At 39.4% G+C, this 25,775-nt stretch overlaps 1 protein-coding gene across 1 annotated transcript; it reads right to left on the bottom strand.

The window, feature by feature from the left end:
• Positions 1-7,983: 7,983 nt before the first annotated feature.
• Positions 7,984-24,859, bottom strand: si:dkeyp-120h9.1 (Y+L amino acid transporter 2-like). Its single transcript, XM_028597230.1, has 13 exons — positions 24,648-24,859; positions 22,831-22,883; positions 22,484-22,696; positions 22,000-22,175; positions 19,847-19,989; positions 18,650-18,775; positions 18,231-18,375; positions 16,387-16,510; positions 14,338-14,441; positions 14,126-14,222; positions 12,873-13,022; positions 11,468-11,651; positions 7,984-10,541 (listed from the first exon to the last, which is right to left on the bottom strand). Exons 3-13 carry the CDS (start codon positions 22,610-22,612, stop codon positions 10,447-10,449), a joined length of 1,473 nt encoding a protein of 490 aa, XP_028453031.1. The 5' UTR covers positions 22,613-22,696; positions 22,831-22,883; positions 24,648-24,859; the 3' UTR covers positions 7,984-10,446.
• Between the last annotated feature and the right edge of the window lie 916 nt (positions 24,860-25,775).

Below are 25,775 nucleotides of genomic sequence, written 5' to 3'. Positions count from 1 at the left end.
ATCTGACCAAACATCTAATGCCGTCTTTCAGCTAAGGACAGCTTGTTGGTATTCAGAAAGTACTTCACCCACCTTGACACCCAGCCCTATTGGTAACAGCAAATATATTTAATTTTGTTAAATTAAATAGATTTTAGCTGAGAAACACAGGCCGAGACTCTCCCACAGCATTGGAGAGTGGAATCAAGTCCGTCTTTCCGGTTCATCAGCATTTAAATGTTTCTTCTCATTGGTGAAGCCAGCATGGGTTTAACTCAGGCCAGTGGCCTCTCTTTCTCTCGCAAGCAAGCACGCACACGCACGCACGCACGCACACACACACACACACACACACACACACACACACAATTATGTTTGTCTGGCATCCTTTTGAGGGTAATGGACACTCAATAAAGCCACATCCTGGCCACCATGAAAACCCAGGAGTTCTACTGAAAAGCACAAAGAAGAAACTGGTAACCCGGTCCAAACCCAAGGACATGGGAACCATGAGCTCATGAGCTAGTGTTGCCATATACTCAGATGATGCCAACTCTTGCGGCTTGGCCTTGGGACGCTGAACCTTTTGATTAGTCAGCCTTATGCTACTCAGCAGGAACTTCTCATTTGTGTCCCGATGAATTGAGTCAAACGATGAGATGGTGGGAGGCGTTTTTGGTCGTCAATGCAGTGTTTGGTGTCTGACAGAAAGATGTCTGAAGACTTGACAGAAACTAAGTGATGATTTGGCAAGGACAAAATAAATCCTGAGACAAGAATGTGGACACACATTGAAGAGGAGACAGAGCCAACAAATATTGAGAAAAGATAGAGGACATTGGACCACATTCTTTTATGTTATAAGAATTTCATAACATGGAACTAATTCATCCTGCTATGCTTCAGAGGAACTTCATGTATATTTGTTTTTATAGCAGTCAAGTATATTGTTCTGCTGCAGTGGGATATCAAAGAAACACCTCAATGAAAAGTGAAAAAACAACCTCATCTGCACATTGCAATTATCACAGCATTTTCAGCTTTTTCCTGGTATTATCTTGTTTTGTTTTTGCATCATGAAGTGCTTTTAAAGTGTGTTTTCTACAAACATTGTATCTTGTGAGTCATCACGAAGGAGGCATATGGAACACAACAGCCAGAAGACAAGGTCAACATGAACTTTTCTATAATGACCTTTGGATTGTAACAACAACGACAACAACAAGCTAATTCGTCAATTCTATTTGCTCATTCCTTTATACAGCGATGTCAGTCTAGGCTACGGTGCAGCCCTGCGGAGGCTGGCTGGCATTCAGTGACCTGCTCGGTGCTTCATCAGTGTGGGTGTTGGCTTGATTCTGAACTTCCCAACATTAAGTGCATTTCCAACCAAATGTTTCAAGCTCCTTTTCAATTTGATGCTTTTACACTGTTTTGGTTTGCTCTTACCACTCTCATCATGTCACTTTTTGTCTCAGCAGGCACCTGTTTTAGAAAAAAAAAAGCTCAGAAAGACGCACTGTACACTTCCTGTCCAGCACCAACTGGCAAACAGACCAAGTTAGCGACTAGCTGGTGAACATAGTGGAGCATTCAAGGGCCAGATATTTTCCTCAGAAGTTGGTGGAGACCAAAATACAGCTAAAAGAGAGTGGATATTGAACTTAGGAACATCACATGGACAAAGACATGACTCCAAATGAATGATATTGTTGCTCCGAGTCTGTGGATGTGTAAATATAGGCAAGTATTTAACATGCAAGCCATATCAACTTAAAAGGTGATATGTCAGTGTGTTTACAAGTTGTTTCCGCTGCCCCCAAAAGGCCAAAAAAGTGAATGCATCTCAGTTCACATTGCTACAGTTAGTGGTATGTAGCCATGCATTTATTTGGCTATTTGTATTATCTATCTTATATTAAGTAATATTTCTTAATAATTTTTTGCTCTTAGCAACATAAATGAAATTCACCATTATTGGGGTAGTGGCAGAAATCTCAGAGAAAGAAATTTCAAAACCAATAGCAAATAAAACCAGAACCATGGCACAATTTAGTAGTTTTTTACTAGTGTATTACTGATAGATGGACTAAAGTATAGTCTAATGACAACTGGAGTGCATTCATCATGTCTGGGTTTATAAGCATCAGGATCAGTGACTGAAAATACTGGCATATATGGAAGACTTGCTGTCAATTAAAACTACATGTACAGTATAAATAAATGCATACAGCATGAGCCCTTATTTTGTTCTCTCCTCCCTCCGTCTCTCACTCTCCCCTTGTCTTTCTTTTTTTCCATTAGTCTTTCTCGTTGTGTTCACAAGCAGCCCACGCAGCAGCCCTGCTTGTTGACTTTGTGTAAAATTATAGAGAAAGGGCGGCCAACATGATTCCACACTTACATGTGCCCTAAAAGCTTGTGAATTGAATTCTTTTCAGGGTGAGAGAGGGACGACGAAACATGCAGATAAGCAGGACAGAAAGAGGAAAGAGGGAGAAAAAGAGTGTGTGATAGCAATAAAAGAAATGAGAATAAAGAGGGAAAGAAAGAATGAGTGAGCAGCGAGAGAAACAGGGAGAATGATCTCCAGCTACAGCTGACAACTGGAAAATGAGCCAAAGCAATATGTAATCGCCTCTGATGTAGTTTTACCTCCCGAAGCCGCCTCCTGCATCAGTGGCAGCAGAGGATACAGTTAGTGAGAAGGCGCGTTGCTATGGAGTGGGAAGATTTTCAGAGAGTGAGCACCATTACAAATCTGGTTGGAGAGAAGAAAGAAAAAGCAGGGGGATAATGAAGATCAGGAGGGGAGGGGAGGGTGGGAGAGAGGCAGATCACAGGGCACAGGGACGATAAGTGAGAAGACAGGTTGAAGGAGAGATGAGAAAGAAAGCAATAAAGCTAATGCAACCAGGGCAGAGGTGAGGGACAGAGAGGTTCAGAAAAGAGAGGGGTGACAACAACAGAATAAAGGAGAAGAAAAATGTGCAGGCAGGTCATATAATACAATCTCATAAAGTGTTTTATTTGAACTACCTCCTCCATTATGGCCTCAGCTCCATTTAAAGTAAAAAATTAGGGCCTGACAGATAATTAACTGTTTTCACTGTGCATGTGGTTTTGTGCATTTTGATAGAAGAAAGCAAGTATTTCTCTTCATCCTCTGCATTATTTATAAAAATCAGTCGGATGATCCTTAGAATAGCACTTTGCCCTCAGCGCGGTGCCAGAAACAGGAAGAATACATTGCAAGGAGGAAGAGAGACGTTTTCATCACACACTACGACATTGTTGAGTGGAGAACAAGTGCAATCTTTTGTGTTGCTTCACTTCCCTCTGAGCTAAATAGAGGAGTGTGTGTGTGTGTGTGTGTGTGTGTGTGTGTGTGTGTGTGTGTGTGTGTGTGTAGCATTCACCCATTTCGGTATATTATCAAACTGTTGAGGCCCCCTATTGGTGAACACTGGGTACACAACAATTAAGACATTTTTTAAATAAAATAAGTAAAAAAACTTACATGGAACTATTTTACACATTTGATGTATTTTTCCACTTATGCAATATAAGGGTGGTGGCCAAGTGATTAGGTGTTGGTCTTGTAAACCAAAGATCAAACTATCTGTGATACATAACAATGTTAGAGACAGTGACAAAATGTAAATATAAAAAAAATATAAGTCTTGCTTTCATTCACAGTTAAGACCAGATACAGTCTCCTACCGCACTACATAACATATATTTGGCAGACAGTATTTCTCTGAAGCAACACGCAAATCCGGAGGACTTTGGGGTTCATTGTCTTGCTTAAGGACACTTTGACATATCTGTGATTACCAGGCACTCAAGCTACAATTAAAGAAATAAAATCAGCATCGCATTCATTTGGCAGATTCTTTTGTTCCGGGCAACTTCTATTTTCCTCCATACACATACATCAGGAGCAATTTGGAGTTATGTGTGTTGCTCAAGGACACTTTGACATGAGGAGCCAACACAATTGTTTATTTTGCCTCATGTTATTGTCCAGCTGTGTCATATAACCACAGTGAAACCAAGATTATGTAAGATTAAAAAAAGATTTTGGCGTTTGAATTTAACTTATCTAGCTCATCTCACCACTGTTTCCACAACAACAGTGAGACGTGTGGCCTGATAAACACATGGTTACATACTGAGTCACAGACTACAGTGGATGACAATCATAATGCACGCCATCCTAGGCAATAACAAAGGACGAGTGGGCTGTTAAAGTGAGTCACCTCACCTCACTTGCAGATATGAATTTAAGATAAATTGCAATCAAATATCTTGTTCCTGCAAGAAAGGAAGACAAAATATGGGTCAATAAAAACACTCCTCCCTCGACAGCCTGAGTATAACTACAGTTTATCTGCACAAGCATGACAACAAGGCTTTATGAAGGACAGTAAATATCACCCTCATAATGTGCATTATAACACAAAACACAAGTTAACCACTCAGAGGAACATTATTGTTTTCTGTTAGCTGGTCAAAGTGCCCTAGTGATTTTTAGGGTACCATTTACAGGATGACTTTTAACTGTAGCTTCTTTCAACTTCCTGTTTTAGTCGAGTACAACTTTAATAGATTCATATCTGTTGTGCTTGACAGAGCGGTTCCTATAAAAGCTAAAGTGTTAAGTGTATCTTTGTTCTGAAGTGCTATAAAAAATATTAAATCCAATTATTATACGCTCAAGGCATCTACTCTGTAGTGGCCGCTAGTTTAAAAAAAACTACACTCTATGCTCTCTTATTAATAAATACTGAGATAATCAGCAGTGAAAAAGCCACTCAAACACTTCTGAGGAAATAATCAAAACCTTCAACCTTAGTTGAAACATTGGCTTCCAAGCAATGCTGCTGCTGCTGCTGCCTGTCAGATTAATACGGCTGGAGGGAACATGTTTACTACCAGAGAAACAGACCTTTCAGCTCAGCAACATTCAGACAATAGCAGCTAGTGTGTGCACAAGGTTTCAATCGATCCTCACTCCTAATGTAAGCAATTAACACTACACACGTTCTCTCTTTGCATATGTAACAACAAAGTTCATATTGATCATCAAAAATCTTTTTAAAAGGCACCGAAAAATAAATGTTTTTTTCCCCGGGACATTATAGGTTTGTAAGAAACACCCGATCCAAATATTACACCACTAGACCCTTGGCACAGCCAGAGTGCTGTAATCCATTCTTCCTACAATCTGATCCTACACAATCAACACAGATGCTATTTCAATTAAACATTCTCTGATTAAGTCTGATCAAATTGACTTCAGTGTCAGCTGACCAGCATATATATAAATATATATATATATATATATGTGTGTGTATGTGTGTGTGTGTGTGTGTGTGTGTGCCAAACGTTGTTGCTGATGGGATTTATTAAAAAGTTTCCAAGTTAATGTGTAAGAATAAGTCTTAATCATCCAGAAGTACTTCACTAATAGCTACTTGTATTATAGTCTGGATCAACGGAAGTATATTTCCAGGATAAAGCCTGACATGTTGCCATTCTCAAAATTCCTTTGCTACAGGAAACAAACTTACGCTAAAAATGGCAAGTTTTGAAGAAAATTTGGATCGTGCAATAAGGCAGGCCTGCTTGGTTCTTTCAGTGAATGATTGTAAAGATTTACAAAGAATATGTTTACAGCATTTACTATCCAACTGGGACATTTTTGGACCGATGGGCGGGATTGCTATGGACAAAATACATACGCCGATAGACTGGTAAAAGCAAATTACGTTTAACCATGTTTCCAGCTAATCCATATAGCTCACGTTACTGTATTGTGTGAACGGTTTACTTCATTTAATATTGAGTGTGGCGTTTTCTTTGCAGGGTGCAAACGTTCCAATAAAACAAATTCCTTCCCGAGACCATTTTGCAGAGCCATCGTCTTTGCGTACAGAAATTAGCGCCGCCTAAGACGATTGTGATTGGTTTAAAGAAATGCAAATACCCAGAGCATTCTTTTTTTCTCCCTTATTCTAGAATGTATGTGTGGAGGAGCCAAACCTTACTCTACAGAATTTTGGAGATAGGTCTGGCAATGCGAGACTACTTGTACTACAACTAGAGACACTTCCATCTTATTTGACCCTACCTGATAAAATTGCCATTAACCAGGTGTGATGTTTGCAAAATCACCAGTTTAGGAATGGGTCCAAATTTTAAATGCAGAAGCTATAAGAGGGAGTTATGTCATAAAACTACATATAACCTGGTCTATAATTTTACTCAAAAACTGAGACATTTCTACCCTCAACATCAATCTTATCCAACACCTAGTCTACTGTGGGGGATGTAAATGGCGCCTGTGGGTTGGAAAAAGAGAGTACCACTAACTGAGTCTAATTACTAATTTAAAACACAAAACTTGGAGGATGTGCATTATATTTACCTGCTTAAAGTCAAGTACCATCAGAAATAATAGATAAAAGCACGTAAGGATTTCAGAGCAGCAGCAACAGTCCATCGGAGTCACTATCCACACTTCATTTGACAAGACCGATGACTTCACTAGGAGCTTCTCAGTTTCACGACAGAAGTTAGACAATTAAGGTAAACCCAGGAGACAGACATTTTGAAAGAAAAACAAATGAGGGCCGAGAAAAGCCAAACTAGTAGAAAACTAGTACTAGGACTAAAATTCTCTCAATCCACAGACACTTACGGTTGAACGCTCTGCGGCGAACATGAGGCCTCCAGGGTCGGTTTCGTATCCAGTTCAGGCGTCGAGGCAGCTCCATGATGCCAAGCTGGTGCCAGTGTGTGATGGCCACTCACCCATTGAAGAGCAGCACCCCGGTGCTTCTGCCCATCCAGATACTCCAGGACAGATACTCCCTCCAGAGCATTAGGGGTGCCAAGTACCACCCTAAGCAGCCTGGACCTTTTAAAGCTAATAATTCACTTTCTGCAGCCCGTCCTGCACTTTCTGGGAGAGAGCTGTTACAGTAGCTGTCATGGTGCTCGGCTGCATTGCCTCTCCACTGCTATATCTTTTATGCATGAGTCAGTGGAACCCAACTCCCTCCACTTCTGGGGAGGGACAGAGGCAGGCCTCTCCCCAGGAATGAGTGCCTATCGAAGGGCAGCATCTGAAGTGAAGAGTGCACACCATGCTGAAATGTGATGCCTGTGCACGGAGCCCCTGGGGAGGCAAGGTGGATTGATAGAGAGGAGGTGGGGATTGGCCAGCTACCTGAGGAGGCTGGAAGGAAGATGGGCAGTCAAAGACACCATGACAGTTTCTGTGTGTACATACTAGAAATATACAGCATCAAGTCATCATCTAACTTTGGCAGTCTAATGAACCTCCTCTTACAGCTATGTTGGTCTTTAATTCACTGCCGCCCTGAATACTGACTGTTGGAATTGTGTAGCTATGGAATGGAACACTGGTTATAATCTGATTATTTTGTTCACAAAAAAGAAGTTTAAATATAAAATCCAACATGTTGACAATATATTACATTCAAGATACACGGTCAGGAATTATACAGATTTCCCCTACTATAATACTCATATATACTATAATATTTATAATAAATTTACTATACTATGTTACTAAATTATGTAGTCCACACTTTACAAGATTATGCCAATCTTTTACTGAAGAACTGCTATGTTACTATCACAACAAGATATTTTGTACTGCATTATTTAGTTTGCTTTCATAGGATTGTTTTTTAATCTGCAAAAAAAACAAACATGGGAATATAGAAACAAATTCTGTTAAACTTTAAAATAACTTTGGTTGACCGCTTCAATGCAATTTATAGCAACCTATTTACAAAAACAAAAAAGGTATCTGGAGCTAAATCAACAGAGACAGATCACTAAACTGCAGTTTGACAGGATTTCATGAAGTGTTACAAGAGCATGACCTCTAGTGGCTGTGAGCTGCCCACTACAACCAGAGGGTCAAGACAAGCCTACGTAGAGGACAGTGAATAAGAACAGTCAGAGTCACTAAAACATTCTGTACTTTATTCAAATTAAAACACAGCAACATTCTGGCTCAGCACTTCACTATATGGTATCTCTTGCCATTTGGTTTAAATAAAAAAACAGTCAACAAAGCAAGCACTTAAACAATTCTACAAATATACAACTTTGTCAAACATGACCCAAGCACAAAAACACACATTCAGTATTTGGTACCCAATGTAACACATCAAATATACTGCAACATTCAAGTCATGTAAGTATATACGAGTTCATAACATGGCAATATATGAAAATACATTTAAATGGTTTACTGCAGATATATGGTAGTTTTCTTCACACACAACACACACAAAACTGTGTTTAAATGATGACAGAGAGAAAGCAACATTAAACAGATATCTGTGTGCTTCTATTGGCTGGTGTTGTGAAAGTGCTTGACTCAAGACACTGCATATGGTTCAATCTAAAGGCCCGATTATGTCTAGTTGAGAGTTAACTGACCTTTGCTAAGATGTGAAGCTGCTCAACCACCTGAAAAACATTTGGCAAACCCACGAGTCAATGATTGTGCTCAAGAGCTACGTACGTTACAATATCAAAAATAGACAGGGGTTTTGGCAGACCACACTAACAGAAGGCACATACAGCTCATAAGGACTATTGTACAAACACCAAAGTTTGACTCATTTCTATCTGTAGTTCAGCACACTACAGCTATAATTTTCTCACTAAAAAGTAGACATTTTGCTACGGACCCACTGCACTCTGTGAGCAGAAAGATGGTCCAACTATCAGCTTGTTTAAGACCTTTGGCTATGCACGGTGACTAAATGGTCCAAGTTGGTGATATATTCACAAGGCAACAATTACATTACATCTCCCATTTCTGATACAAACTCTAAAGACGAGCGGCTAAAAAAATAAAGATCATAAATATCAGCAACATGTGCCCATCAGCATGGTTGATCCTGAGGCTTGTTTCAACAAAGACTGCATACTGAAGACAAACATTACCTAGGAGTCTGGCAGGTACATTTGTTAAATCTAGAAACAATCACATATGTTTAAAACATTTTTTTATATATCCAACACTTACATTACAGTTACATTCCTCTCACCAGTTTGTGTTTGTTTGAAAAGAGAGAACAAGGTGACAATATGACAACAGCATAAACAAAAAAATGAACATTGTAGATGGACTGGAATGATACTTTCTCATTGCTTATCCCTGGAAGTTATTATTAGCTACCACTAGAAGGCACCATAAATCAAATACAGCCCTGATGCATCAAAGGATTGAAAACATTTCACATGCATTACTGAGGTGGAAACAAAAGCAGGAAGCATATAGTGACGGATGTATCATCATATTCATATATTTAACAGACGCATCAGAACAGGCTTGTTCAAACGGCAAGGAAAAACAGCACTTTTGTAAATAATCTCTCTAAACATCTTTCCATTTGGTCCAGTTCTATAATAGATCAGAATAAAGCCTTTCTATAACCAAGGTAGTTGTCAAACAAAACAGAAAATACAAATGCGATGTGCAAATTTGCTGCAGAGGTCTGTCAATAAGTCTGAAAACAATATTTTTGGACATCGTCTGGCTGCCTCACCAATAAAGTTGATGTTTAAACTCTTACAAAAAACAACAACCAAAAAACATACATTTATGAGTACCACACACACAGACCCACCCCATTGGGTCGTGTGTAATCAAACATGAAAATGCTGAGACTTTTTTCTAATCAGTTTTTTTTTTTTGCTTGTGAATTACTTATTCATTTTACGATCTTAAGGCCCCTAAAAAGTTCAAATAAGAAGAAAAAAAAAAAAAATCACCGTTTGCAACCTGTGATTGAGGAGTCACAAGCATCATTTTAAAAAGGGTCACAAGGTTTTAACCATCCATCCATGTGATGCAACACATGTAAAGCATGGCAGCAAATCCACCTCTGTGTGTTTTCTGTAACAACTTCCTATTTGTAAATAAATCACCTCAGGCATCTTTGCTGAGTCAGTACATTCTGGATCGGGTTGTTATTTTCCATTTGTCGCAGTGTCCCCCTAAGGTTTTCCGTCAGCTTGCTTGCTTTTGTGTGTGTGTGTGTGTGTGTGTGTGTGTGTGTGTGTGTGTGTGTGTGTGTGTGTGTGTGTGTGTGTGTGTGTTGCAGAAGTGTGGAGGGAATTGCACAGCCAACACTGCATTGTGTAAACATGTGAATGTGCTCAGCTTTCACTAAGTTGTTGGAGGGTTATCATGTACACTATTCATTCAGAGCAAAAGCCTTCTCCTTTATACATATGGCTCATGTGTGAGGGGAGAGGTGTGTTGAGCTCACCTCTCCAGTTTCTTCATTCTTCTTTAATTGATCAGACTGTACTTCCTGATTGTCTGCAGCTCACAGCTTCCTTTGTGTTCATTCTTCCTCTCCCATCCCTCCATAAAGCATTTCACACAAGGCCTTTGTTGCTCAATCATTCCATCTTGTCTGGGTCTATATTGTCCAGGTCGATATCAGGCGAGGCCACACAACACATGCACAGTTTTTGGGTGTACAGAGAGATCTTATCTGAAGTGACAAACAAAAAAAAACAAGGGTTAAACTCAGAGATATCCGCTTTCAAACGGCCTAAAGCATTTCTAATTTAAACATTTCAGCATTAAATTATTTAATTGGGGGAATTCTTCAACTTCAGGTTTTATACATGCACTACAGAACCCTTTACAGAATGGGGGCTCAATATTACACTGAACTTTGAAACACTAATCTCAATCACTCTTCAGCTCTTAACACTAAGACAAGGAGTTTTACATGTGGTAGCTGGTCTAACTTACAGTAAGACTAGTAAGCTACTTTAAGAGGTTATCCATAATAACATCACACAGCCACATTCATTCACAGGGAAATTTTACAGCTTATGTCTCAGGACTTTGGATGTTATTAATGAGCCAAGCCAATATATCAGCCGATACTGGCCTATTGCACATAGTTGATTTTTCAACTCTGAAATGTGCCGCTCAGTATGTATCTTGGTCACAATTCTTAAATAAAAAAAAAAACAAAAAACAAATCCAAGGGTTCCGTATCAAGATTGTTTGTTGTATTATGTGTTCATGTTAAATTAATATGCGCCTATATCGTAATCGGATTTTTTAAACTCTCAAATCAGTCTCAAAAATCCAGTCCATCTCATCATCAGGCTTTAATTTCAACAGTACTTTAGTACAATTGCATGTAATTTAACACTGAAAGAGTTGTCTCAACCCTCCGTAACAGCTAAGAAAAGTCAACCTCTGAACCAGTGAGCTGCTCGGGCCATTCACCCGCCACGTTTTCACAGACATGTTGGTCTGAACGGTCATGAACTCTTTAATATGCATCTACATTTAAAAATGATTCTAGCAAAAGAAAATATTGTTTTGAAAAGCAGCCAAAGACTACAGAATGAGGGTCTTGCAAAAAAAACATGACCACTGCTATGATATGATTCTTACTGAGCATTTCACTGAGGAAGGCTGGTCTGGAGCTGGGTGGCAGGTGGATGCAAATGAAGTAGACTGGTACACCAGACAGCGCCACAGCAATTCCCACCAGAGAGTTGATGGTGTCGCTGTAGAGGGGAACCACTACAAGGAATACGCTGCACAAGCAGTAGACAATCGGGAAGAACAAAGACAGCTAAAGGGAAAGGAGGAAGGACAGGCAGAGAAGGATGACAAGGGCAAAGTAAGTAAAGTGGAAGTAGAAAAAAAGGAATGGGGTAGCAAAAGGCCAGGAAAAAAAAAAAAAAAAGTAAGATTAAACTTAAAACAATAACATTAACAAACATTATTAGTTTGAACCATATTCCTTTGATGATTTAATCATGGCTCTAATTGGCCTTAAAATTGCTCCGCCAGTTTGCAGCGCAGTCACTTCTATGGTTACTAAGAGAATCTTGAATCAAAACATCATGGGCTTCTAACATCATCATCACTTGGTATGGCCTGCAATGGAGGCACTGTCGATGGGTAAACAAAAGTAAATACAGGTCTAAATGCTTGAAAGAGTTTAGATAGCATGTTATCTATCTGACTGTATCCCTTTGGAGGAAAGTTTGCAACTTTGTGTATCTTCTTACTTTTTATGTTTACTATTTATATACAGTAGTTGTCTGTTCAGCCGCAGCATCTAAGTCTTAAGAAATGTCATGATATGACAGCTTTGGACAAAGGGTGGCCCTGTTTACCCAGCATGCATCTTTCTAACATGGCAAGGGGTGATGGCAAGGGGAAAGTCCCATACTTTATATGTTTCCAGGTGTCTAGAACCTCTTCAGCCAGACTGCTACATTTATAGTTAGACAAAGGAACAGCTCTTCCCCCACAGGTCATCTCTCTCATGAACAAGGACACTTGTTAGATAAACATGAGACTTTGTAAATAGTCCCCTCTCCCTTCGTAGTACTATTATAGTCAGTCCTTTGTCCCAGTCCAGGGACTTTTAGCGAAGATTATAATGAACACTTTGCAAAGAGACAGACTTGTAGCCTACCTACAGTATTGCATTTATTATTATTGAATCCCCTTCATTTTCTTTTCTGTTTTAAGTGATATATACAGGTACTTTTTCTGTTTTGATTGATACTAGAAGCTGCTGAAAACCAGAGTCAAAGTTCCTTGTATGCAAAAGCACACTTGGCCAATAAAACATGTTATCCCAGTAATTTACCGGGAACTTTGTGTGAAAGAGGCTTTAGTGAACATTTCTGATGGTTTACTGTATTTGTCTGACTTTAATTTCATGTGTCTGCATATTTCCTACTACACTGATGCAGGGAAACTCATGTGTGCCTGGAAGGCACAGTCACTATGATTCTTAAACATGCGCGTCAGCACCCCTGCTGTATCGGTTCTTTACCTTTACAGGTCGGTGCATATCAGGAGCTTTGACGCGAAGGTAGATCAGGCTGGCTATTGACAGGCCGATAAACAACCAGTAGTTGAAACTGAAGTAGTTGATCAACTGGAAAACATCAGGCACAGACAGGAAGAACAGAGACATGCCACCCTGAAAATGAAGATCACAAAACACACAAAAACATTGAGTTTGGTAAAAAGCACACACCAGAGGCCTGTTACTACGAAGAAAGATTTGGCGTTAACGAGGTAACTTCAGGTTCAACCCAGGGTTTTTTGTATCACAACGGTGGATCACTTGTTACCGGGTTAAATCACCGTGGTAACTTATGCTGAACACCTAACCTGGTCGGGAGCAGGTTATGTTGGAGATTAGAGATCAACCGGTGTAAAAGCACCGCATACTGACCAATCAATACTCGATTAATAACGACGTCACCGTTCTTTGAAGATCCGGTGGAGCTTGGTGTGCGGGGGAGAGAGAGAGAGAGAGAGAGAGAGAGAGAGAGAGAGAGATGCGCTCATAAAAGTTAAAACATTTAGAGACCGACAACCCCATTAACATTCCCCGATGGGTGTCTTTATGAAATATATAGATTTTCAGTGGAGGGAATTGTGTATCTTTGTTAGCTTTTTGAGCGCACATCGGTTTGAATTATGTTTTTTATTTTTTCTCACGATCGCTCACCACTGCTGGGGTTGCAACTGATAATAGGCTAAAGCAACGACAGTTTATGGAAAGCAAAAGTGTAATTATGGTCAGATCTAGTGCCTGACTAATGGGGAAGTGACAGGCCTATTGATAAGCTTATCAGCGTCGGCTATTTTATAGCCGACAGCTTTCCTTCCTGTTTTAGAAAGCAGCGACTGTATTGCGTTTTGCCTGTTAAACCGTGTCGGTGTTCTTCATATTTATGTAGAATTATAGTTTGCTCTTCTTATGTAAAATATGCGTCTCTGGTAGGTGTTTGTGATTGGTCACGATGCGCAAACACCGCCTCTTTTAAGTGAACGTGCGCTCCGCTGGATTGGGAAACCCGGGGTTGATTGAACTAGTTGTTAACCACCGTCGTGACACAGCTTATGCAGGACCGCGGTTGTTAAGTTAGGTGAAGCCGGGTAACTGAAAGAAATCCAGGGCATGTTGATCTTGATTCGTAGTACAGGCCTCAGGGATTCAAGCATCCAGAGTTAATCAAAACAACCAAATACACAATTTGATTTCAAGACACATACAAAATATGTGATACTAACGTTGAAAAGCAGGGCAGGAATTGGTGTGAAACGCTTTATGTGAATCATGCACAGCACATTAGGCAGGTGGCCTTCTCTGGAACCAACAAAAAACAACCTGCAGGAGAAACAAAACAGTGAAAACACATCTTAAAATTCAAAACATTACAGGCAGAAATAGGATTTTGTAGAATAGCATATATCTGCATTCAGGTGTGCTTTTATGTAATGACCTGGAGGCAGCGATGATGGAGGAGTTGAGGCCTCCGTAGCAGGAAATGGCCACAGACAGAGGGATCAGCCATCGACCCCAGCCCAGCACCTCATCTGCAAATGTCTGCGGAGCCATCCAACAAAGTTTCTTCTTGCTCACATGGATTTATTAGTAAGATCATTGGCCCTTAATGTTAAAACGCAGGATAAGAGTGTTCGCAAATAACAGTATAAGCCGTTGATTACTCTGATGTTCCATATTTAAATCTGTAAAACACAACTCAAATCATAGGATTAGTAATAATGTGACTTATAAGCATACTGATTTGCGCCAATAATTAAAAGATATTTTAACTTACTGATCTAAATATGTTAACACCCCCCAAGTGTAGGTCAGTGTAGTTCTTAAAAAACTACCAACACTGGCCACTTGTAACCTCTGGTAATCTCAACCAGTTATGAATGAAAGCAACAAATAGGGGAGAGATAACAGTAGAAATTACCTCTGCAACAAAGAGATTTGGCAAAATGTTGTAGTGCTGTACCATTTGGGGTCTTTGGCTGAGAAAAAGCTAAGTGACTGAAGTGGATTTAGGTTATTCTGGTTTACTAGCGCTGTCAGTTAAACGCGTTATTAACGGCGTTAACGCAAACCCATTTTAACAATATATTATAATATATATATTTTAACAATATTTTTATTGCGAGATTAATGTTCTTTTTGGCCTAGCAAACTTTGTAGTTTTTTTCACATGCTGTTGCAACAACTAGTAACGTTAGAAAAACTACAACACCACATCGGATCTAGCTAGACCGGAAACAAAATAATAGGCACGCGCACACACGTGTTTGGGCTTGGGAGCCGGCCAAAGGGTAGTAGGCTAACGTTACGTTTTGAGTGGATGTGGATGAGAAAAATGTAAAGGTTACAAATGTCCTGCTGTGGCATCTGGTTTTGGACCATTTTGTTTGTACTGTATACGCAAAGTGTTAGGGTTACATCTCAGTTAGGTTAGGTACTTGGAGGAATTGTGCAATAATGACAGATTCACACATTTTTCTTTTGTTTACAGTAAATAAATAAATAAATAAATAAATAAACAAACAATTACAAATCTTAAAGTCAAGTTCATAAAGTAACTTTCTTTGCATTAATTTGATTCCCAATCAAGATACACTGGTAAGAATTGATTTCCATTGTTACTATGTACTTAAAAACAGTTCTTGGACAAGTGCTATTTGTCTGTCTGCACATGATCAGAAGTCAGAGATCGACTCGACAGGTGGATACCAGAGAATCAAAAGTGCACCTCAGCACTGATAGGTCGTCATACAATTTCATTAACTAAAACGTTGCGTGCAAATTAGAGTAACACCTCTTGAAACTCAAAGAAGCTGTATACGATTCTTTAGTCAGGATTCTTTGTAAGGATGTGTTTTACAGTAACTGAACTTTGAGTGCAGTGATGAGGTGCTAAGGCCAAGCAGCGCAAGGGGCCCATGGGACAAGGTTTGCAGAAATATTTGCTGTCTTAAATTCAAGAGAGCACACAGCCTGTGGCCTGTTGGAACATTAGTAAACCATTAGAATGAGTACTAAATATGATCAAATACCACTACAACTCTTCCTTCTCCAATGGACTAATCACATCATCAACTTCCCCATGTTCCTGTGTGGGGCGCTAACCTCTTTAGCTAAATGAGGTTCCTGCCATCATCTAGACTCCTGCAGTCACAGATAACCAAAGTGAGTATTGAGCCAGACACTAGTGCCAGCCAGACTAAAAGAGATGACAGCAGAAGACAGGAAGTAAAGATCAAAACCTGCTGCCCCAATGAGGCTGAGCAGATGCTGTCAATTTGGATAAGCCCTGTGATGTACAGTACTAATAGAGTTTATGGGTAGATATAGAGGACCCCCTCGAAAACGAGATGGTTCATCTCAAGGGGTTACTCCTCTTCAATAAATGTCAAATAAATATCAGGATGCACACATACTGCTGGATTTGTTTTCTGCTCATATGCAGCTTCTGTAGTGCAGTGTAGGAAAATGCACTAAAGTTACTCACCACAGCAACGGCTTCGCTGCTGAGCACTTTGTCTGCATCCATGACAACGTAGTAAGCTACGTTTGTCAAGATGTAGATCACAGTGACAATGGGCATGGAAATAGCAATGGCCAAGGGCAGATTCCTGAAAATGAGAAAAGTAGTTTTCATCAACTCAAGGCTCTCAATTGTGTCTTAAATATTTACTGAAGAGAGCTGAGAAAAATAATTGCTACAACACCAATAGCCTACGAATTGCACAAATGACACATTTCCCCTGACCCCCATAAATCTTCATAGCTGTCTGTACCTGACGGGCAATCTGTGATTTGGACTGTACTGTCAGGTTACCATACCAGGCTGCGATACCATATTTTAGAATACTCTCTAGTATTGCATGATAGAACAACAACATACATTTTTGTTCGACTCCATACACTAAGTCTTCGTAGAAAATGCATACTCTGTTGAAGTCTGGAACAGAGAGTATTCACGTGGTCCTTCCAGCCGAGTGCATTATCGATATGTACACCAAGGTACTTGTAAGAGCTAACCTGAGTAATGGGTAAGTTGTTGATCACTAAAGGCCTGGTGTCGCCTATGGCCTTTGGGTCAAACACCATCTCCTCAGTCTTGGTCACAATTAGCACAAGATAATTGTTGTCACACCACTAGACAAATTCCTCAATTTCCGTATGATACGCTGCTGGGCTTCTATCTTTGTGCATAAGGCCGAGGATTTCTGTATCATTTGAGAATTTAATAATACAATTGTCAGTGTGGAGCCTAGTGGTAGACATACCTGCAAACTCAGAAGGGCTGAAAAAGGTGACACTATTTATTGCCTCTAACGTCCATTTTCGGAGCATCACAACGCAGGCTTTTCAGTGGCACCTAAATAAGGCGCCAAAATCTGCGTTGCAATTCGGTCCAGTAGATAACGGTCATTAAGGCAATGGGGCCGTATTAGCACCGGGTCTCGGACCCCCCCCAAATAAAAACTCTTCGGATCTACACAATTCACGTGGATGACATTTTCCCATTCAAAACGACAATTTTCCCCCGAAAAGCGACTAGTTTGCAGGTATGGATAGACGATGTTATCGGCCAGCCGATATATCAGGCCGATATTTGCGTTTTTACGTGTATCGGCATCGGCCGATGTTTACTGACCAGATATGGAATGCTGTTAATAGCATAATCTGTGACACATACCTGCCTATAAGCAAACTGAAAAGGATTTAAAAACACACCAACATCTTGCTTAAGAAATGACACCATTATCCTCTCAAGACATTTCATGACAATGGAGTAGGCCTTGGGGTCCTCACGGTGTTTACTGACCATATATGGAATGCTGTTAATAGCATAATCTGTGACACACCCCAGCCTATAAGCAAACTGAAAAGGATCTATAAAACACACCAACATCTTCTTTAAGAAATGACACCATTATCCTCTCAAGACATTTCATGACAATGGAGTAGGCCTTGGGGTCCTCAAGGTGTTTACTGACCAGATATGGAATGCTGTTAATAGCATAATCTGTGACACACCCCAGCCTATAAGCAAATTGAAAAGGATCTAAAAACACACCAACATCTTGCTTAAGAAATGACACCATTATCCTCTCAAGACATTTCATGACAATGGATGTCAGTGTCACAGGCCTGAAATCATTATTCACTTTTGGGCAAGGTTTTTTTTTTTTTTTGGTACACGTGAATTACTTAGTTTAAAGTCAGATTGATGCAATACTAGATTTACGGTGAGTACAGTTATGTGGTTAAGTAAAAGCAATGCCATCAGGAATGAAAATCAATAACGCTTGTTGTAAAATCTTTCTGAAATACAAGACCTCATACCTCTCTGGGTTTTTGATCTCCTCCGTGATGAAGTTGAGTGTGTCCCAGCCCGAGTATGAATAGAGTGCTGAATAGAGGGCCAAGGCCATGTTACCAGGGTCCAGTTTGGAGCCTTTGAATGAGTCCTCAAAGTTCTGGTCAAAACCTACACCAACACAGTGTTGTTACATGAGAAGTGTTAAAAAAAAATGCTGTCATCATCCAAGGCTAAATATCTCCTGAATATTTAATCCATCTGATACCTTCAATATTTTTTATAAATATACAGATAACTAGTGTGCCTGGCCTTTTATATACACAAGCAGTTTAGTAATAAATCAAAAAAAACATTCATGGCAATCATGTGCTTCATCCCTTCAATTTTCAGTAAAGTCGGAGTAGTGGTGTTGGAATAATACAAAGTTTCTAGGACATCCTACCTTGTCCCAGCTTAACCAGGCCAGTAATAATGATGACAATGAGAGCTAGGACCTTGGCTACAGTGGAGATGACCTGAAGAATAGCACCCCATTTCACTTTCATACAGTTCACACAAGTCAGCAGACCTGATAGAGAGAAACAGTAAGAAAACAGCAGTTAACATGGTGGACACAAGCAGAGGGGAGTAGATGAAGCACAGATTCAAATTTAAAGTCAAGAACTTCTGAAGAAAATATGTCTTGATTTGTTTAATGTCTGTAATTCTAATTCATTTTCTATAATGAAAGTCAGTGAAAAGAGGACCGAGATATCCAATCATATACTGAATATTTGTTATCAAGTGGGATAAGGGCATGAGTAAATTCATTTATCAACTTCAAAATTCGGTTTTGCACTGTTTATATGTGGTAAAGCACAAACTCTATTGATCCAAGGGGATTTCCATTACTGAGTTTGAGGCCCTTCCTGGTCACACAGCTTGGACTTGGCTAAAGATCTAAACTATAGATCATAAACTAAACAAAACAGATTTTACAGCAGGTTAGAAAGCTACATTGCCGTTATTCTTCTTAAATGCCCTTTATCTGAATGCATCACAAAACTGTACGATAGCCATTCACTAAGCACAGTAGGATTAAGAAGAATCCAAGTGTAGCTGCACAGAAATCCCTCTAATTGTTATGGAAACAAAGACTAAATTAAGCAGCTATGTTTGAAAAAGCACCCAAGGCTAACCACATAGAAGTGTGTTATATAATTAAATGCAGCATGCTTGGTTTAACAACTACAGAGCATTTTAACACAGCGTTTCCTTATAAACATGTGGCAGTTCTCTTTCAACTATTGTGAGAAACTCTTCCTCAAACATTCAACAGTTTGCAATTGACTTAACAGGAGTTACATAGAAGGTGAACATGCAATTTACAGCAGCTAGTTACCTCAAATTAAATAAAAACGTCACTGTAAACACAACTGTACACAAGCAGGGTGCAAAAGAAAAGGCAATTTAGCAACCCATACCGAAAACAGGTCCAACACCTGAACATACTGTGATTGATTTTATTTAGACCTGTGGTTTTCATGACTTCTTTAAGCATAGACTGAACAGTGCAATTATACAGTTGTATTGCATGATGCACATTAGACAATCAGTATTTAACACACACACACACACGCGCGCGCACACACACACTTACCTATGATGACAGCAGCGATGAGGCGGACGGCGACATAGGGCGCTGGACAGCTGGGGTAGAAGGGCTTAACCAGGTAGTTGGAGAAGGTCAGAGCTATCACTGCCTGACAAGCAGGCTCAACTATCAACAACGACGTCCATAATCTACAGAAGTGATAAGTCTTAATTATAATTCATAAATATAACATCTATTGTTCAACTTTAGTAATATAACAATGAATTGTTATTTTATGAATCTCTAGCATTGGAAAAATGGCTTTCCCAATTTTAAATTCTGTACTGCACATGCTTAAATAATAATAATAATCTCTGATGTTACGTGAACTGCCTCCAATAACTAACACTTCCATGAAAGAAAATATGTTAATATAGCAAAGGACATACCATAACTGTGTGAGGCCACTGTTTAAATCACTACTTAATTGAAAGGATGAGATGCTGTTAGGATATGGCAGCGGAGAGACTAACTAGTTGCTGGGGGAAACTGTATCCAATATACTGTACTGTATACTGTTTGCGGTCTTTTACATTATAAGTAAAGGATACATATGTAAAATATTGTGGTAACACACTGCAAGTAATAATGTTAGCATGAAAGTGACAATTGGGCACGGAGTTACCGTATTTTCCGCACTATAAGGCGCACCTTCAATCAACGGCCTATTTTAGAACTTTTTTCATATATAGGGCGCACCGGATTATAAGGCGCATAGAATAGAAGATACTGCAGTCAAACGTTTGACTGGGGTTGCGTTATACATCCATTAGATGGAGCTCTGCTAAAGGGAATGTCAACAAAACAGTCAGATAAAGTCAAACTTTATTAAGCGTTCTGACAACTCAGTTCACTCCCATGGTAACGTTGTTAATGTTAATGAATGTCATGCCCATATTGCATATCAATCGAATTGTCTGCTCATTGGCTAAAAAGATAGACGGGTCTTATAGCATTTAAATCTAAGTGATCCGAGAAAATGTCGATCGTCTCAACGTGGTCCCTAACATGTCATCGGCTTGTCCGCTTCCATTGGCCATATCAGAGGCAAACCTGAACGATTGGCTAATATGAGCTACCAATCGAAAGCTTAGAAGCTCGGGAATACGATGACGCCTACATCGATCAAGTAGCAAGCTGGGCAGAGAAGCTATCGGCGATAACAAGTGCGGGAATGGAAAACTGTTTCAAGTTTTTCCGTTGTGATTCAGCCAGAAACTTCAACATAGTGAGGCGAACAGATCGTTTTGGAATATAAATCTTGGATATTACATTTCCTAGGACTCTTGTGGATTTATGAAAATCAAGTTTTGGGCAAAAAATACCACTTTGTTGCTGAAAGGACAACGAAAACAGGTATGGATGCCCTCTCGACACCTGCGCAGATTACAGCTGAATTGTTTTATTTTCTGTTACTTTGTACCAGTTGTGTAACTGCTAGGCTATAAATCATCTTATGCTTTGTATGTGGGCTTAAATTAATCATTAGAGGCTCTTGCTTTCAATTGGTGTCGCATGGCTGTATATTTTGAAGATTTAATGCTTTAAAGTTATAAAAACGCGAATGAGTGGAAGTTTTATCGAGGTTACGGCGACGCAGTGTCCCGTCAACGTGACAGTGATCCTTGAGATCCATATATAAGGCGCACTGTCGTTTTTTGAGAAAATTAAAGGCTTTTAAATGCGCCTTATAGTGCGGAAAATACGGTAATTTTAAATGAGAGATAATCACATCTGTATTTGGTAACAATAACAGCTGACAAAAAGGGACCAGGCATACAGTAGAATGTATGTACCAAAGCTAATTTTATAAACAAATAAAAATAGTTCACACCCTGCAAGCTATTTCTTTGTTTATTTCGGCTTCGCACCTACTCCCTTTGGTTTGTACTGTATATGCGTGCATACTCCTACTTGCCAAATCTCATTTTTCTCTCTCTCAGGTCCAACACCAGTTGATCTATTTCTTTTTGTTGTATCATTTGAGAAAGGGTAATGTGAGGGTAATTTATGGTGGGATTATAAAATGTGTCTTTTTTTCAGGAGCGGTATAAAAACAATGCAAAGTGTTTGGTAGACTTGAAAGAACATTTGTTATGCGTTAAAACAATTTGTCTGCAGACAAAAAAAATTAAATAAAGAGTAAAAGAATTATATACCGAATAAAAGCCAAGAAACCTCCAAAAGCCTCCAGGATGTAGGCATAGGAAGCACCAGATTTACGGATGGTAGTACCCAGCTCAGCATAGCATAGCGCTCCAAACACTGAAAATATCCCTCCAATGGCCCACACTACCAGGGACAGGCCAAACGAGCCTGTGTACTTAAGAACCCCCTGCAGGACAAGAAATGAGGAGAGACTATATAGCGTAAAACAAATTTCAAAGGGCATTTTGTTAAGGGTGCTGTGAAAGCTGTCAATTGAACTCTGGTGCAGACCAAACAATGGCACCAAGACTAAGAAATAAACTCTTAACATTACTCAATAAATACTAATTTCAGATTTAATAATGTTTGAATAATACAATGCATTTTACAATCAAAGAGCAATAAACTATTTTCATTTTGTTGATATGAAAATAAATTTTAAGTTTTAGTTAAATCAGGGCAAATAAATTGGGCTAACAGAGCAGAGACTCTTACCTTAGGTGAGACGAAGATACCGGAGCCTATCATATTTCCCACGATGAGACAGACCCCATGGAGGAGGGAAATCTCCTGCTTCAGCCGCACACCGCTGCCCTGAGACACTGAGTCTACCTCAGCAACCATTTTGAGCGATTTACAGTCTTCAGCCTCAACTCAGTGGAAGTAACAAATAAGCAACGAGGAGTGATAAAGAAGACGGACTGATTCCTGGCAGAACCAAGTCAAAGTCAATGAGACGAGGAAGAGAAAGAAGAGAGCAACATAAAATACTGGACAAAATGGGTGTAGACTAGGAGAAGAGAAAGGGAGGTAGGAGTGTAACTGGAAGGCGGAGACTATACCCGTTTTAAACCGCCATTGTTGAATCTGAGGAGTAATTTTTCACTGGGATAATCTGTAAGAAAAATAAAAACAGGGATGGAGTGAATGCCTTTTTAGAATTAGGAGGTGCTTTGCATATATAAAAACCAGTAAGTAAGGGACAAGGCCACTACATCAACCAATAAAATTCAACACCAAACGATCAAGGTGGTTTTACATTATTAAACAATTGAAACAAATTTGAAAAAAACTTGATGTCAAGCCAAACCAAATGGTTACAGTTCATGAAGAGCAGACGTTCCAAAGATGGCACTGCCCTGAAAAACAGAGACTATCACAACTTAAAAATAACTAAATAAACTTGTCTTTGTGAAAGCAACTGTACAAGGTAAACCCACATTGGAAGTTGAGGAAGAAAACTTGATAGTTTACACTACAACTGTGTAACTAAATATACGTGCATTAGTGCTATAGGGCATCCATTTTACCATATTCTTAACCATAGTAAACCATTTTCAATAAAACATATCGCTTCTGTAAGCCTGTAAAGAACATTGGCAGAAAGGTTGTTTTCATGGGTTTGATAACTCCAAGGTGGTCATGCAAGTTTGTGGTGCTTTTGTCTTTCCAAAAACAGACAACATTAAGTACATTGGTACAGATCCTCGCAAAAATCACACTATAATAATTTTAATTTCTTTCATTGTTAATAATTTTCAGTGAAAATGCAGTCTTAGGTAGTGTCCTGATTTAGGATCCTAGTGGCCTGAAGGTAGAAGCTCCTCACAAGCCTCTCAGTGCTGGACTGGTATATCCGGTACCTTCTACCCAACCTCAACAGAGGGAAAAGCCGGTTACCCGGGTGGTTTGGATCTTCAATGACTATCCTAGCCTTTTTCTTAGTATACATTTGAATAGTTGCTAAATTGACTTTGTTTGGAGAGCATGCTCTGATGTATTACATCCAGTGCTTCTAATTCACTAGTAAACTGTCTGAACAGTCACAGAAAGTGTTGGTGCACACTGTAACCCCTTTCTGCTTTCCAAAAACATACATTATTTCTGATGGCCAAGTTCACTCTGTGCTCCATTTTAATAGAGTAGTATAACTACTAGCTAAGTAGTATAACAAACCACTGGATATTAATCAACTGACCAAAAACTGACTCTAATTTACTAACTTCACTCATTCACCTAGTAAAAAGGCCTAGTTGCGGATGCACAGCTGTTAAGATTTGATTGCTATTAAAGTTAAAGTTATTAAACTTTGCTGTTAGCGCAACAACTTATTGGATATGGGAGGAAGCAGTTATCTGTGACGGTAGACACATGTTTTAAAACTGAACTACGGTGAGAGCGCAGACAGGATGTGAAACGTGGACACGGACATTGAGTTTCAAGGTTTACTGCACGCGTGTGACTAGAAATGTTATTAAGCACCCACTCCTGTCATTCCACTCAACACACCAACATTAACGTTACTTCTTGCGGTTAGTGATTAGCGCCAGATGGATGATTGCTAGCCTTGTTAGCACTGGCCCGACACCTGATCAAGAGGAGAGTAAGGAATCAATTAAAGCGTGTTTCACTACGTTAACGTTAATTCACTAGCTAGCACTGGTAACGTTACCCATCTAAACCGTTTAAATTCGCTGTGCTGCAATGTGATATAAAGCTAACAAAACGTTACAACATACTTGATGCTGTTGATGCTAACGTAGTCTGTGATATAACGTTAGCTATATGGAAACACTTCGCTTTCGTGCCATTTACTAGCTCCAGACAGAATTGGAGATTATGAATGTACCCAAAATAAAATATCATAGGAACTAGTTACCCTTGTAGTGCCGTCTTTTTCCCCCAATGGAGCAATCAGCAACCCATGTGCCGTGTTTCAGATTCGATGGACCAACCTTAGCTGGTTACTTTAGTCCAGTGAGCAAAAATCTGCAGCAGCTAACTCCTCCTCATTACCGCCAAAGGATGGTTAGCCGCGCCCCCCTGACACAAAGATGACAGCGATTGTGACGGTTCTTCCATCCCTCAACAGAGACAGCTACGTACTGCGCACACATTAATACACTGACCGTATACAGGGCCGTAGACAGGGTTTTGAAATTAGCGATGTCCAGATCATGTTTTGTTTTAATGGAGCCCATCTACTGCATTTCTGGACGAGCAAAATGAATACCGAAATGACATGTCTATGAAAATGACACCTACAAACACAACCCAAGCTACACTACACACAAACTCAGTATCTATAATTAAATAACCTAAATACAGAGGGACATTTGGGCAAAAATACTTTTATTAAAGCTGCACAGTTTGTCACAATCAGTGGAAAAGAACTATACATTTACACAAGTAGCTATAATTAAGTACTGTTTTGAGGTAGGCCTACTTGTACTTTACTTCAGTATTTCAATTTTTTGCTACTGTAGCCTAGCCTACTTCTACTCCACTGCATTTCAGAGGGAAATATTTGTAGTGCAGTAAAAACTATAGTTTCTTTTTACATAAAACAAAATGTATTATATGATTGAATTCAAGCATAGCATGTGTGTATCATTAATGATATGATGCTATAGATTATTACCAGCGGCTCAGCGCATATGTGCAGTCACACAGGCATGCCACTCTGAGTTGGCGATGGCTATAATATTTATCTATAGCTGATCTACTTACTCTCTATATTTAAATCTCCCAATCGAACACACCATTTTAGATTCACATCAATTTAAGTCGTTTTAATACTGTGCTTATACTGCATTTGTTCTTTTATTTTCATGTTCAACTGCACTTCATTTTAATCTTGTTAATGTTTTTGCGGCCTGGTTCTTGGTTGTCTTTTGTAAAGCAATTTATGTTTTTGAAAGCCTCAATTTTTTTCTCTTCTTGTACCCCAACTTGAATTATTTTATCTGCATGTTCTTTGAATGTGTATAGCATATCTACAGCATTA

The sequence above is a fragment of the Perca flavescens genome, chromosome 14, assembly GCF_004354835.1.
Source record: "Perca flavescens isolate YP-PL-M2 chromosome 14, PFLA_1.0, whole genome shotgun sequence".
Lineage (NCBI taxonomy): Eukaryota > Metazoa > Chordata > Actinopteri > Perciformes > Percidae > Perca > Perca flavescens.
This window is presented reverse-complemented; position numbering and strand designations above follow the sequence as displayed.